Raw genomic sequence first — 11,642 nt, 5'->3', positions numbered from 1 at the left:
CCGTTTATTTAAGGAATTCTCATCCCCGTCCCATTTAAAAAATTAAACTGGGCGGGGTGGGCGGGTATGCTACATTCCCATACCCACCCCGTTTAACTTTTTATTTAATTTTAATTTTAATTTTTTTTAAATTACTTTTAAAATTTTTAATTATATTAAAATAAATATAGTTTATAAATAATTAAATTATTATATTTTTATAACTTATTTTATTAAAAATAATTTATTATTATCTATATATTAAAAATAATAAAATAAAAATTAAATTAAATTAATTTTAAATTTTAAATTAAATTTTAATTTAATTTTAATTTTATATATAATCGGGGCGGGGCGGGGCGGGGCAGGGCAATACCCGAACCCGCCCCGAGTTTCAAAAAAAATCTCAAACTCGTCTCATACCTGTTTAGGAAAATAATATCCCATCCCATTAGGGACGGGGCGGGGCGGGTACCCGAAATGACCCGCCCCATTGTCATCCCTAATCCAAATACAAGATGTTATTGTTAGAAATCAAGTAAATAAAACCTCTCAATTCTAGTTTAATGAACTTAAAATAGATCTATAAAACTCACCCTATGACATTGTGATAAAGATCACTTTATGTAGATTGTTTACAATGTTGAGTCACTTTTGGCAGAATTTTGTATCTCTTGAATCGGCATTGACAACTTATATCTTCCTTCTCCTTACTCTCTCACACTTGTGTTTGTATAAAATGATGGAAAACCTCACAAACTTAGGATGAGTGAGGAAAGGGACAAAGAGCCCTTTCATGTCATTTCAAGTGACATTTCATCAAAAGTCACATATGAACACTTCCTTATTGATACATGAATCCTCATTTCTTAATTCCACATATATTTGATGTACGTCAATCCAAAATTTAACACTTGAAGGTTGAAGCTTGATAAGTTTGATTTCCACCGAAAAAAAATAATATTTAAAATGGTTAGGTGATGTTTGATTGAAGGGACTAGAATACGATAAGATTATAAGATATTATATTTAATAGATAGTGTATACTTTAAAATATCATTTCTTTTAAAAAAAAATTATCATGTCTTTACTATAATATTCAATAGAAAACATATCTTAATATTGTATTTGACATATGTTATATTATTTATAAAATAATAAAAAATGGAAAGAAAAAAAAGATTTTGAAAGTTTAATATTTATTTAGAATAAAAATTGCATCCCAATATTTGTTACTTAAAAAATATAAAATTTCTTTCATATTTAGTATTATATGAAAATTATTGATAATTCAGTAAATAATTTTTATTTCCTTGTTAATAATTTTGTAATTAAAATATTTAAAATTTATAAATAAAAATATGTTATTTTAATATAAAATTATTTTGTAAAATAAATAATAGAAAATAATTTTAAAAAGGAAAAAAATAGAAAGGTAATAAATTTTAAAATTTATGATAGCAGGAAAGTTATTTATTAGGAAAAATAATATTTTTTAATTTCTTTCGTAAAAGGAAGGTAATTTAGCAGCCGACTCGTTGGAATGTAGATTTAGAAAATTCAATGCCTAAAAATGTAAAAGAACCCCACCACAGAATCTCGGAAGATTCCGAAATCCCTATTTTGGAAGACTGGAACTACGGAAAAGAAAAGTGGCGCGTGTAGATCACTCTCGAAGGTCTCCCTAGTCACATGACTCACATCCAACTCAGCCTGGTCCTCGTGATCATCCATCCAGCACTGCATCGCGTCCTCAAAATCCGCGAGTGTAATTTGCTGCGCGTGCTACATTATTTCTGATGAAACTAAAATTAGAAAATCATACACCGCACCACTGCAGCCTCCTCTCCAATTAGCTGGCACACTGTTGTATCATGAATGATTGGTAGGGGTGTAATTTTTATTTTATTTTTTATAAAAATAGCCTGGAATTCTATTTGGTAAAAACTAAAATTGCAGAGTAACACCTTGTAAAAAGGTGTAATTTAGTATATAACCCCCACGAAGGAGATCCGGTAAAGTATCCAAACGCCTAGCATACGTTTCGATATTGATGGCCAACCGTCTGGTCTCTTCCTCTAAGTTTCTGAATCTCCGCTGCTTCGTCAGAACTCTCCACTCATCTCCCTCTTCGATTACCGACGTGTCTCCGCTCAATTTAGCGGAGAAACCGGAGGAAACTACTCTTCTTTCGCCAACCTTTGCGACCGGCGCCACCTCTTCCACCTCCACAATCGACCTCCACGATGTCAAGGGTCTGTTTTCATCCATGTCCACGGCCAAGTTGCTGCGCTCCTCCGTCAACCTTCACCTGGCGACCTTGGAGCCCATGGTGGATGTGGGGATGTGGGTGATGAAGTCCAGAGTTTTGGAGACTGCTGTTTTACGTGAGATTGTGTTGGGGACGATACGGCATACGTTTTACGAGCACTTTTGTGCGGGGCAGGATGTGGAGGAGGCTTGCTGGACTGCGAGGACGATTTGGAATAGTGCTGGGTTGAGAGGGATGTTGGTTTATGCTCTGGAGCATACCACCGATAACGCCACCTCCGATCGGAATTTGGAGGGGTTTATCCGGACCGTTGAAGGCGCCAAACCCCTTCCACCTTCTTCTGTAAGCTTCAATTTCTTTTCAATTTTTCTAGTGTGTGTTTGGAACTTGTTAATGTTTTCTTCATAGGTAAAAGTTCTTGGTTTTTTATTTTTTTTATTTTCTGGACCATATGAATATCAGTGTTCATATGACTTTTGGTATCTGAATTTACAATAGGTGAGTTTTGTGATAGCAAAGATAACTGCAATTTGCTCAATCGATCTGCTCAAGCGGGTAAGCGATTTACTGAGATGGCAACACAGGGACCCTTCTTTCCATCTTCCATGGAGGCAGAACTGCTTTCCGATTTTTGCTGATTCCAGCCCCTTTTATCACACCCTTGAAAGGCCAGACCCTTTAACCCCTCAAGAAGAGAAGGATCTCCAACTAGCCCTCCAGAGACTCTTCAAACTCTGCCAGAAGTGCGTGGAAGCAAACTTGCCTTTATCGGTTGATGCAGAGTATACATCAGTGCAGCCTGCCATTGATTACTTGACATACTCTGCTGCCATTCAATACAACAAAGATAAGAACAACCCCATAGTTTATGGCACAATTCAAGCTTATTTGAAAGACGCAAAGGAAAGATTGCTTCTGGCAGTGCAGGCTGCAGACAAAATGGGAGTTCCCATTGGGTTCAAATTGGTGAGAGGAGCCTATATATCCTCTGAAACTCAACTGGCTTCTTCCTTGGGCTATGATTCTCCCGTTCACAATAGCATTGAGGAGACTCATGCTTGCTTCAATGGTTGTGCTTCTTTCTTGCTCGAAAGGATCGCTGGTGGCTCAGGTGCTGTTGTTTTGGCGACCCACAACCTTGAATCAGGTAAAAACAAGTTCAAACTTTCATATACGATAAATGTTAAGAATTTCCAGTGTTGGTTGAGTCTGATGTGAAATGTTGATCATGGTGAATAGGGAAATTGCTAGCCACAAAAGCGCGAGACTTGGGAATTTCGAAGGAAGACCACAAGGTCCAATTTGCTCAGCTATATGGAATGTCAGAGTCACTTTCATTTGGTTTGAGAAATGCAGGGTTTCAGGTTAGCAAGTACATGGCATTTGGGCCTGTAGAGAAGGTGATGCCGTATCTCCTTAGGAGAGCTGAAGAGAACAGAGGACTCTTATCTGCTTCAACTCTTGACAGACACCTCATGAGGTAAACCTTCTTTTCAAACAAATCAAAAAAAAAAAAAAAAAAGCATCAAACAAAGGTTTGGCTTGATCTTGATGTCCTTTATCTTAATGTCATCTTCCTCTGTACAGAAAGGAGCTGAAGAGAAGGATAAAAGCTGCAGTCCTTGGAGGTGATTCCTAGAAATGATGAAAGCAGTCACCTAGCTCATGATGATCCTCCATCAATATCTGTTCGTATATAATAAAAAAATTTATCAGTGCTTGTATACGGGACTCTGATGTAAGATCCATTTCAATATATTGATGTCTATATTTCTAATGACGTTGATCCTTAACTCCTGGTATGAGGTTCACATTGACACATTGGCTTCACACCTCCTGGCAAAAATCCATATTCCCTACCGGGCAGGTGGGTTTTTGCCAAAACCATCGGCTTATTAATGGGATTTTCTTGCTTGAAGACATAGAATGTTAGGTTTGAGGTTAATCTCCCTGGATGCCTCTGTTTCCCTCATTGAAATGTTTAAATGAGCTGCAATGTGAATGTATGCTTCATTTCATTTCATTTTTTATTTGAATTGTGCACTATTATTCATCCGCCACCCCAACAGTATTCTCAACCTTGATGCCTTCAGGACAGAAAGAGAAATGAAAAATCTCAAATCTGTCACTAAGATGGAAGATCTACTCAAAACTTTAATTCTAACATTTGAATCAACCAAACAATGGTATAGGTGTATAAGTATCATTGATGGAGACTGAATCCTGAAGTATGGCCAATATGCAGTATGTGCCAACGGCTGTGACGACTAATATGATAGGCTGAAATGCTGCAGATCAAACAGTTCACATGTTGAGCTGCTTGGTCAGTTGAATATTCAGCTTGGGCTGTCATATTTTACAATCAGGTAGAAGAGGATAACAGCTGATGTTAGGATGATGTGGAAGCAAAATCGAATGCATTCTCCGTTTGTTGACTTGGGACTTGCAAGGTTTCAAGAACTTTCCCGAGAAAGAGATTCTAGAGAATAATAAATTTGAAGGTACCCATTTCACTCACTTTCTTAATCATCAATGACAACCCAATAAATACATGGAATGGGTTTCACCGACCATTCTATTTGCTGTCTAGGGAGTAGCACCCAGTCCTTCATACCAACCCAAAAGAAAATAATATCATTGAGCAAACAAAACAAAAAGCGACCATAATATGTCTCCCAAGGTGGATTATATAATTGGCCCTGACCATAACAAAATGTGGGTGTGTTTGAATTGGATTCTTGTATCCATGCAATTCAGTTGATTGAAGTTTTTGAACAGAGTAGCTGCATAACCTCCATTTTGTCTTCTAAGCACATATCGCAATAGGTGTTTTTCAGTATTTTTTTATTGACTAATAGTTATTTCTTGGTGGCCCATTAACACCCGTACAATTTACTCTTTTTGAGTCACCTTCAGGGACCCGTCGTTGAGGAGCTCGTTTGGACCTTCATCGTGACCTTGGTTGCTCTATGAGTTTATATTAGATTTCACTTAAATCATTTTCCACTTAGTTTATGTAAACACTTTTAAGGTTAGTGATTTTAATTCGATAGTTTAAATGATTCTAATGTTTTTAATTCTGATTTACTTTAACTATAATTTATTTATTTATTTATTTATTTAGTTTGGATGTATTTTTGATTTTATTTCATTAGTTTAATTAATCATATTAGATAAATTTCGTGTTGTTAATTCTGATTAATTTTAATTTATTTCTTACATTGGATGTGTTTGTGATTTTAATCCAATAGTTTAATTAATCCAGTTAGATAAAGTTTATATATTTTATTATAATTTAATTCAGTTTTAATTTATTTTTTAGTCTAGATGTGTTTAGTTGATCTTACATTAGTTCTTGATTGTTATTCACAATTTGTATATTTCTTGAATTCCAATTGTTAATTCTTGATGGATATTTTTGTTAATTTATATAATCTAAATATTAATAGTTTATTGATTAATTTGATAGTTTTTTTTTTTGTCAAATTTAATCTTCAGAGGCCATTGAAAAATAATAATGATTGGTCTCTATCTTACCACTTTAGTTTGTTTGGTTGTCAAAAATTTTACTTTATAATTTTGTTTTGTTTGGTATTTTGTTTCTTATATTTTGTTATTTTCAAATTAATTTCTTTCATTTTAAAAGAAAATATTTTTATCAAAAGATCCTAAAATTGATCTGTGTGCCAAAACCTTGTCTTTATTATTATTAGTATTATTATTTGTAAAATAGACATTCTAAACATGTTTGATTTTTTTTGTTAATGGTTTTGTAGCACTTATATGTTACTTAAAAAAAAAAAAAATCAATTTGTGCATGCTATTGAATTATGCCCTAGTTTGGACTTTTTGAGATTTTTTTTTTGTAAATTGGAATCAATTAGAGCTTTATTAAATTCTTTGGGATTTTGGTGATAATCTAGACATAAAGAAGAGGTTCCTTAATTATTATTTTTTTAATTAAATTCATATTCTAGATAATTTTTTATGATTTATTTTACAAACCCTTCTAGTCTAACTGCATGCTGAATTTCCTATACAATGTTTGCTTTATTATTTAATCTAGTGTTGTTTGACATAGTTTGACTTTTATTCTCTAATGTAGACATAATGAGGATGTTGTTTGATTTTTTTCATGACAAAATAATGTCTTTAGATATTTGTTTAAGATTTTCCAAATGAATGCAATTGTTCTCCCCTTGTTGCATGTTTTTGTCTTAGTTACTAATTTTAATACTTAAAATTATCTTGAACATTAATTTAAATTTAACAATGAACTTGTATGCATGTCCTATGTGATAGTTGTTGTTTCTTTAAATTCATACCATTTCATTTGAGTTGTATATATACCATGTATATTAGGGTTTATTGTCATAGTTATTTGTTATTACTTGTGAGCTAACACTCTTTAACTATATGCTAGCGTATTATAAATTGTGCATGCTCCTAGGTACATCTCCCACACCTTTTATCCCTTTGATTCTGTAATATGAAAACTTTGAGTGTGGCTCTTCTGATATATGTTATTGCTTTGTATGTTTTGATCAGTGTTTGATTACTTCAATGAGATATAATGCATGTTGTATGTTGCATTATATTATCAAACTAATTTTGATGTTTTCATAAAAGCATTTTGGGTTGTAACTCGGGTACTCTCCTATCATCCTCTCTTATGATTAATTTCTTTGATATGTTTGTAGGATATAATAGCATGTCGTTTGCCCTTAAACCTAATCACCTTTGCTTTCTTTAGTCTTTTTCATTTATTAATTAATTGTCATGTTTTCCTCAACTTAGTTAATAGAGACTTGTTTTTAAGGCTTAGAGGGATGCTGCTTTTTTAAGGTACCTACACGATAGGTAACCTAATTCTCAAATCTAAACTTGGGTTTTTCAAAACCATAATTTTCTAAAAGATTAAGGAATCATGTTTCTTAGGGTTCTAGTTTTTTGTTTTACTTTCCTTTTTTAAAAAAAAAATATAAAAATAAGTGATGATTCCAATTTTTTTTTATAAAATATAGTTTTTCATCTTGAAAAACGAGTCTCACCATCGAGTAGGGAAGCACATGAAAAATGTGAGTCCACAGGAGCACCTATATTTGTTTGGGGATCTCTTATACATACAGATTAGAACTATTTGCGAGAACTGTCATGTAAACTTCACATGCAAAATATCACCTGTGAATACACCGCACTGATTGCTTGTGCTGATCAAGTTATAACTTTCCGTCTTCCAGAAGTTATACACAATCATTCAAGGATGTAAGAGTCCAGTTCATACTTCGTTGAGCAAAAGGTCTCATGATCTAGAAAAAATGGTGGTGCATGAAATTAAAAATAAGGGAGAATTGCCTTAGCAGCACAAATCTTGGGAGACAGGCTTGCAATCAACAACATAAATCGGCCACAGCTAAAATGACATCAAACATATTGCCTATAAAATGAAAATCATCTACATGCCTTCATATACGATAAGGGTATGTTTGGTTACTGTTTTTGAAAACTATTCTGGAAAACAGTTTTTAAGAATAGTTTTTGGTGTTTTAATAAAAAAATTGTGTTTGGAAACTGAATTTTAGAAAACAATTTTTGTTCTAAAAAAAAAAAAAATACATGTTTGGTTAAGTTAATAAAAAAGTTTTTTAGAACAGTAAAACAAAAAACATGTTTGAAAGATGTTTTTTTTTTTCTTTTCCAATTAATAAAATGTTTTCTTTAAGTAACTTTATATTATAAATTTATAAATAATTTTTAGATACACAATTCATTTAAATTAAAAAATTATTTATTTTATTAATTTTAAAATAAAAATATTTTTTATATTTTTTTAAAATAAATCAAACATGATAAAATCATTTTTATTAACAATTTTTTCCTTGATTTAATCTTTAATTTTATTAAAAATTATAGTATATTTTATTAAGATGAGATAAATTTTTTTAAAAAGAATTAATTTAATTTTTACATCTAATTTTCACCTAACAAGCTTGTAAATAAAATAAATAGGACATGAAAATAAATGTAAGGAAGGAGATGGTCACTTTCCAAGGGATTCCACGGCTGAAGATGGTGTTTTGCTTGGGTTGACCAATAGATTTTATCACCTAATATGCTTTGAAATTTGCACTTTATGTATGAATTTTTTTTTTTACCAACCATGTCCCTTCAAAATATCTCTGCCCATTCCACTATTGAGAAAAGTGTTTACCCAATATTATTACCTTATTTACAAATGACTACCCTCACCCTCAGTCGTCTCTCATCTTCTTCAAAACTGAGAAAAAGTTACCTGCAAAACCCTCTCAAAGTAACTTCTTTTTTTTCTCTTCCATGTCCTTAAGCAAGTTTTTTGTTTTTTTTTTTTTTAACAAAACAACTCAAGAAAACTCAAAACTGAGAAACGGGAAAAATCAGGAATTTTTTTTTATATTTTCATTCTCGTTCCCCACTTTTCTTAGCATCCAAACAGGAAAATATAAATGGGAAAAATAAAACAATTACAAATGTTCTCTTTATGACTTTTTTTGTTCTCTAAAAAGTGTTATTTTGAGAACACCCGAGAACAAGAAAACCAAAAACAACTTTATCAACCAAACAAGTTTTTAGTATTTGTTGTTTTTAAGAACATAAAACAATTCTTGAAAATACCAACCAAACAGATAATAGCAATAGGATCACACTTGAAGTGGGTGTCAAGGTACTAGGAAAGCAACCAGGTGGGGAGTCATGGGTTGTGTTATGCCTACTAGAATGGCAGATCATTTCCACTTTGAAAAATGACTTCCAACCATGAGGGAGTAGTCATCATATATTTGTAGACTAAAGCAAAACTAAGAATTCCATTTGGTCTTTGCCAACTTTGCCCAATCAGATTTTGTCAGTGAGCTATCTACACTCAGATTCCATCACTGAGCTAAATTATGGATTCCATTTACCTTTGCCTAACTTTGCCCAATCATATTCTGTCACTGAGCTATCTAGACTCAGATTCCATCACTGAGTTATCTGGCCCCACAGAAAATGATGTAATCACTTTCTTAAAGCGATGAGAAGATACCAGAAAGAATATAATGCAGGGGAGAAGAAAATGAAATCATACGACATTTCCCACTAACAAAAATATGTGGTGGTCCTTGAAGGAATCCTGAGCTGGCATACTGAGTTTGATGGGTTCATTTTTGTAACACTAAATGGCACTGGTCAATTCGGACTCTACAAATATCAAGGACAGAGATGTGAGTCGGAGGAAATGATAAGCCAACCAGAGGGTTTTTTTTTTTTTTTTTTTCAAATCCCTTTTTCTTTCTCCTGCAAATCAGAAAAGGAAAAAATGGGGTGAAAAAGGGTTTTGTAATCCTTTGGAAGAACAAAATTATTGAGTGAGACACAAGTGGAACCCCAACATTACTTTTGCTGAAAGGAACTCATACGAAGATTGCAGCCGGTCAAACCATTACATTTTACTGTAAACTAAAACATAAGACTCCACTTGGTTCAACAAAATAACTCAGGAAAATAATAGACAAGAAGAGCAAAGGGGAAAAAACAGAAAAAAAATCAATATTTTTCCCTTGCTTTTGTTTGAGGAAAACAGAGAAGAAGCTATCCATAATGATTCTTGAGGAGGTGGTGGTGCTGGAGGTTGGGGCACTACTGGGGAGAAGTAGGATGGTGGTGCACACCATGGCTGATTATTGTCCATACCAAAGTCACAGATTTTTTTACTCAGCTTGCCCTCACCAACAGAGAAATAAGCTTCCATTCAGCATTTCTTTTTCTCAAACACAGTTCTTTCTATAATCAACAAATTCTAATGAAAGATCTTTAAATCCTTTCAGAGAATCCATAGCCACTGTCCTGAGAAATGAGATTCCAGTTACACCGGAAAGGAATAACCTCTGAGTGCAGCCACGGATGCAAACTCAACATGAGTACTGGTTGCAGTTCTCCAACTTAACCACCATTAACTCAAATGTGGAAAAGAATCAGCTGAGTGCAGGACCCAAATAAGTGATGACACTTTGGATATTTGTTCCTTTTGATTCTGGTGCTTTATAAGGAGAAGATGCAATAGGTTCAACTTATGTGGGGTTGTATAATTATAGAAATATCCAAAAATGATTCCACCCCAAAGGACAGAATCATCCCTTCAAGTGCTATACAGCAGAACAGAAAGATTTCATTTCCTTGGGACTTCCCATCTGACCAAGCCTTCATAGGAAGATAAGATTTTCAACATCCCAAAGAAGCTCATGAGACAAAAGAATGATGGCAGAAGTAAAGCTGCATAGCTCAACGAGTAGTTATCTTAAAAAGGAAGCACTCTGTTTTGGGTTCATTAATAAATTTCAGGTGCCAAGTTTTCTTCATTAGCAGAGAAGAGCATTATTGGGAACCAAAGAATTAAAAGAAAGCATTTTCTGAACAAGGCCTTGTTCCAGAGATTCTTTAGGAATCTAGCAGCTGATTTACAGCAAAAGTGATGTAGTTAGAATAGTTTTATTCAGAACTAGAGTCCTTGTATTATCAAACTTCAGAGAACTCTCCATTAATGGAAGTTGGAGATTACTGCAAGATAAAAACTCGACTTGGGTGAGTAGAATTAGGTGGATCAAAATTTCACCTTCAAGGCAGGTTCTACTCATATCTTTCTAATTTAGAATGTGCTCATTTGAGTCCAAAATTTGGAAGGGGGCAGAGGATTGGTGGTTGACATAGATGAGATTTGAAAAGCAAAAACCAAATTGTTCCAATGTTCTTTAAGAGAACATTTACATCTGGTTGCACTTTGTGGTGAATCTCATGTTGTGACCCTGTAAGTATGTGATCATGCATCTAACGGGAGTTGAATTGAAGCTGATCTATGTGGACTTGAAGTCATGAGTTAATTTCCAGTATTGTAAAAGGGGCAGATTACAGTAAAGAAAGTGGAAGAGGCAAGGGGTATTCAAGATGAATCAAGATAATTAGGAGAATTGTAGGTTTGCTGGTCAAGTTGTTGGACTATTGCTGCAGATGGAAAAGGGGGGAAAATGCTTTCAGTGCGAGCTAACGGACAATGGGAGCTGGTCTAAGGCAGAAATTAGAAAGAATGAAGGTGGCAGATACCTGTTGGTGTCAGTCTTGTCTATGGACACCAGAAGATACCTAGTTATATTTCCGGAAAGCTTTGATTTGTTGGGTTGGGCTGCTGTGGCTATGAAGATAAAAGATCTGGGTACAGTGGGTAGCAATGGCTAAAACGAAGCTAACGCCAAACTGGAAATATCAAGTTTATCTAAGAGGGCTCCTAATGTTTCTGGAGGTTCTAGTGATACTGATGCTGCGAAGATAAACCTGACAAGGACTGGAGACATAGTGTGGATGCAAATAGCAAACTCTTAAGTTT

At 33.9% G+C, this 11,642-nt stretch overlaps 1 protein-coding gene across 1 annotated transcript; it reads left to right on the top strand.

The window, feature by feature from the left end:
- The first annotated feature begins 1,995 nt into the window (after positions 1 to 1,995).
- LOC117929556 (proline dehydrogenase 2, mitochondrial-like) lies at positions 1,996 to 4,037 on the top strand. Its single transcript, XM_034849867.1, has 4 exons — positions 1,996 to 2,593; positions 2,750 to 3,398; positions 3,491 to 3,731; positions 3,839 to 4,037. Exons 1-4 carry the CDS (start codon positions 2,033 to 2,035, stop codon positions 3,888 to 3,890), a joined length of 1,503 nt encoding a protein of 500 aa, XP_034705758.1. The 5' UTR covers positions 1,996 to 2,032; the 3' UTR covers positions 3,891 to 4,037.
- Positions 4,038 to 11,642: the final 7,605 nt, after the last annotated feature.

The sequence above is a fragment of the Vitis riparia genome, chromosome 14 (genome assembly GCF_004353265.1).
Source record: "Vitis riparia cultivar Riparia Gloire de Montpellier isolate 1030 chromosome 14, EGFV_Vit.rip_1.0, whole genome shotgun sequence".
NCBI classification, from domain to species: Eukaryota; Viridiplantae; Streptophyta; class Magnoliopsida; order Vitales; family Vitaceae; genus Vitis; species Vitis riparia.
The sequence above is the reverse complement of the archived record's forward strand: the minus strand, read 5'-3'. Positions and strand labels throughout refer to the sequence as shown.

Excerpts from the sequence above, each read along its gene's own strand:
- LOC117929556 (XM_034849867.1), top strand. The coding sequence starts at position 2,033 with ATGGCCAACCGTCTGGTCTCTTCCTCTAAGTTTCTGAATCTCCGCTGC. Across the intron at positions 2,594-2,749 it reads AACCCCTTCCACCTTCTTCT|GTGAGTTTTGTGATAGCAAA; the intron begins GTAAGCTTCAAT and ends AATTTACAATAG. Across the intron at positions 3,732-3,838 it reads CTTGACAGACACCTCATGAG|AAAGGAGCTGAAGAGAAGGA; the intron begins GTAAACCTTCTT and ends TCCTCTGTACAG.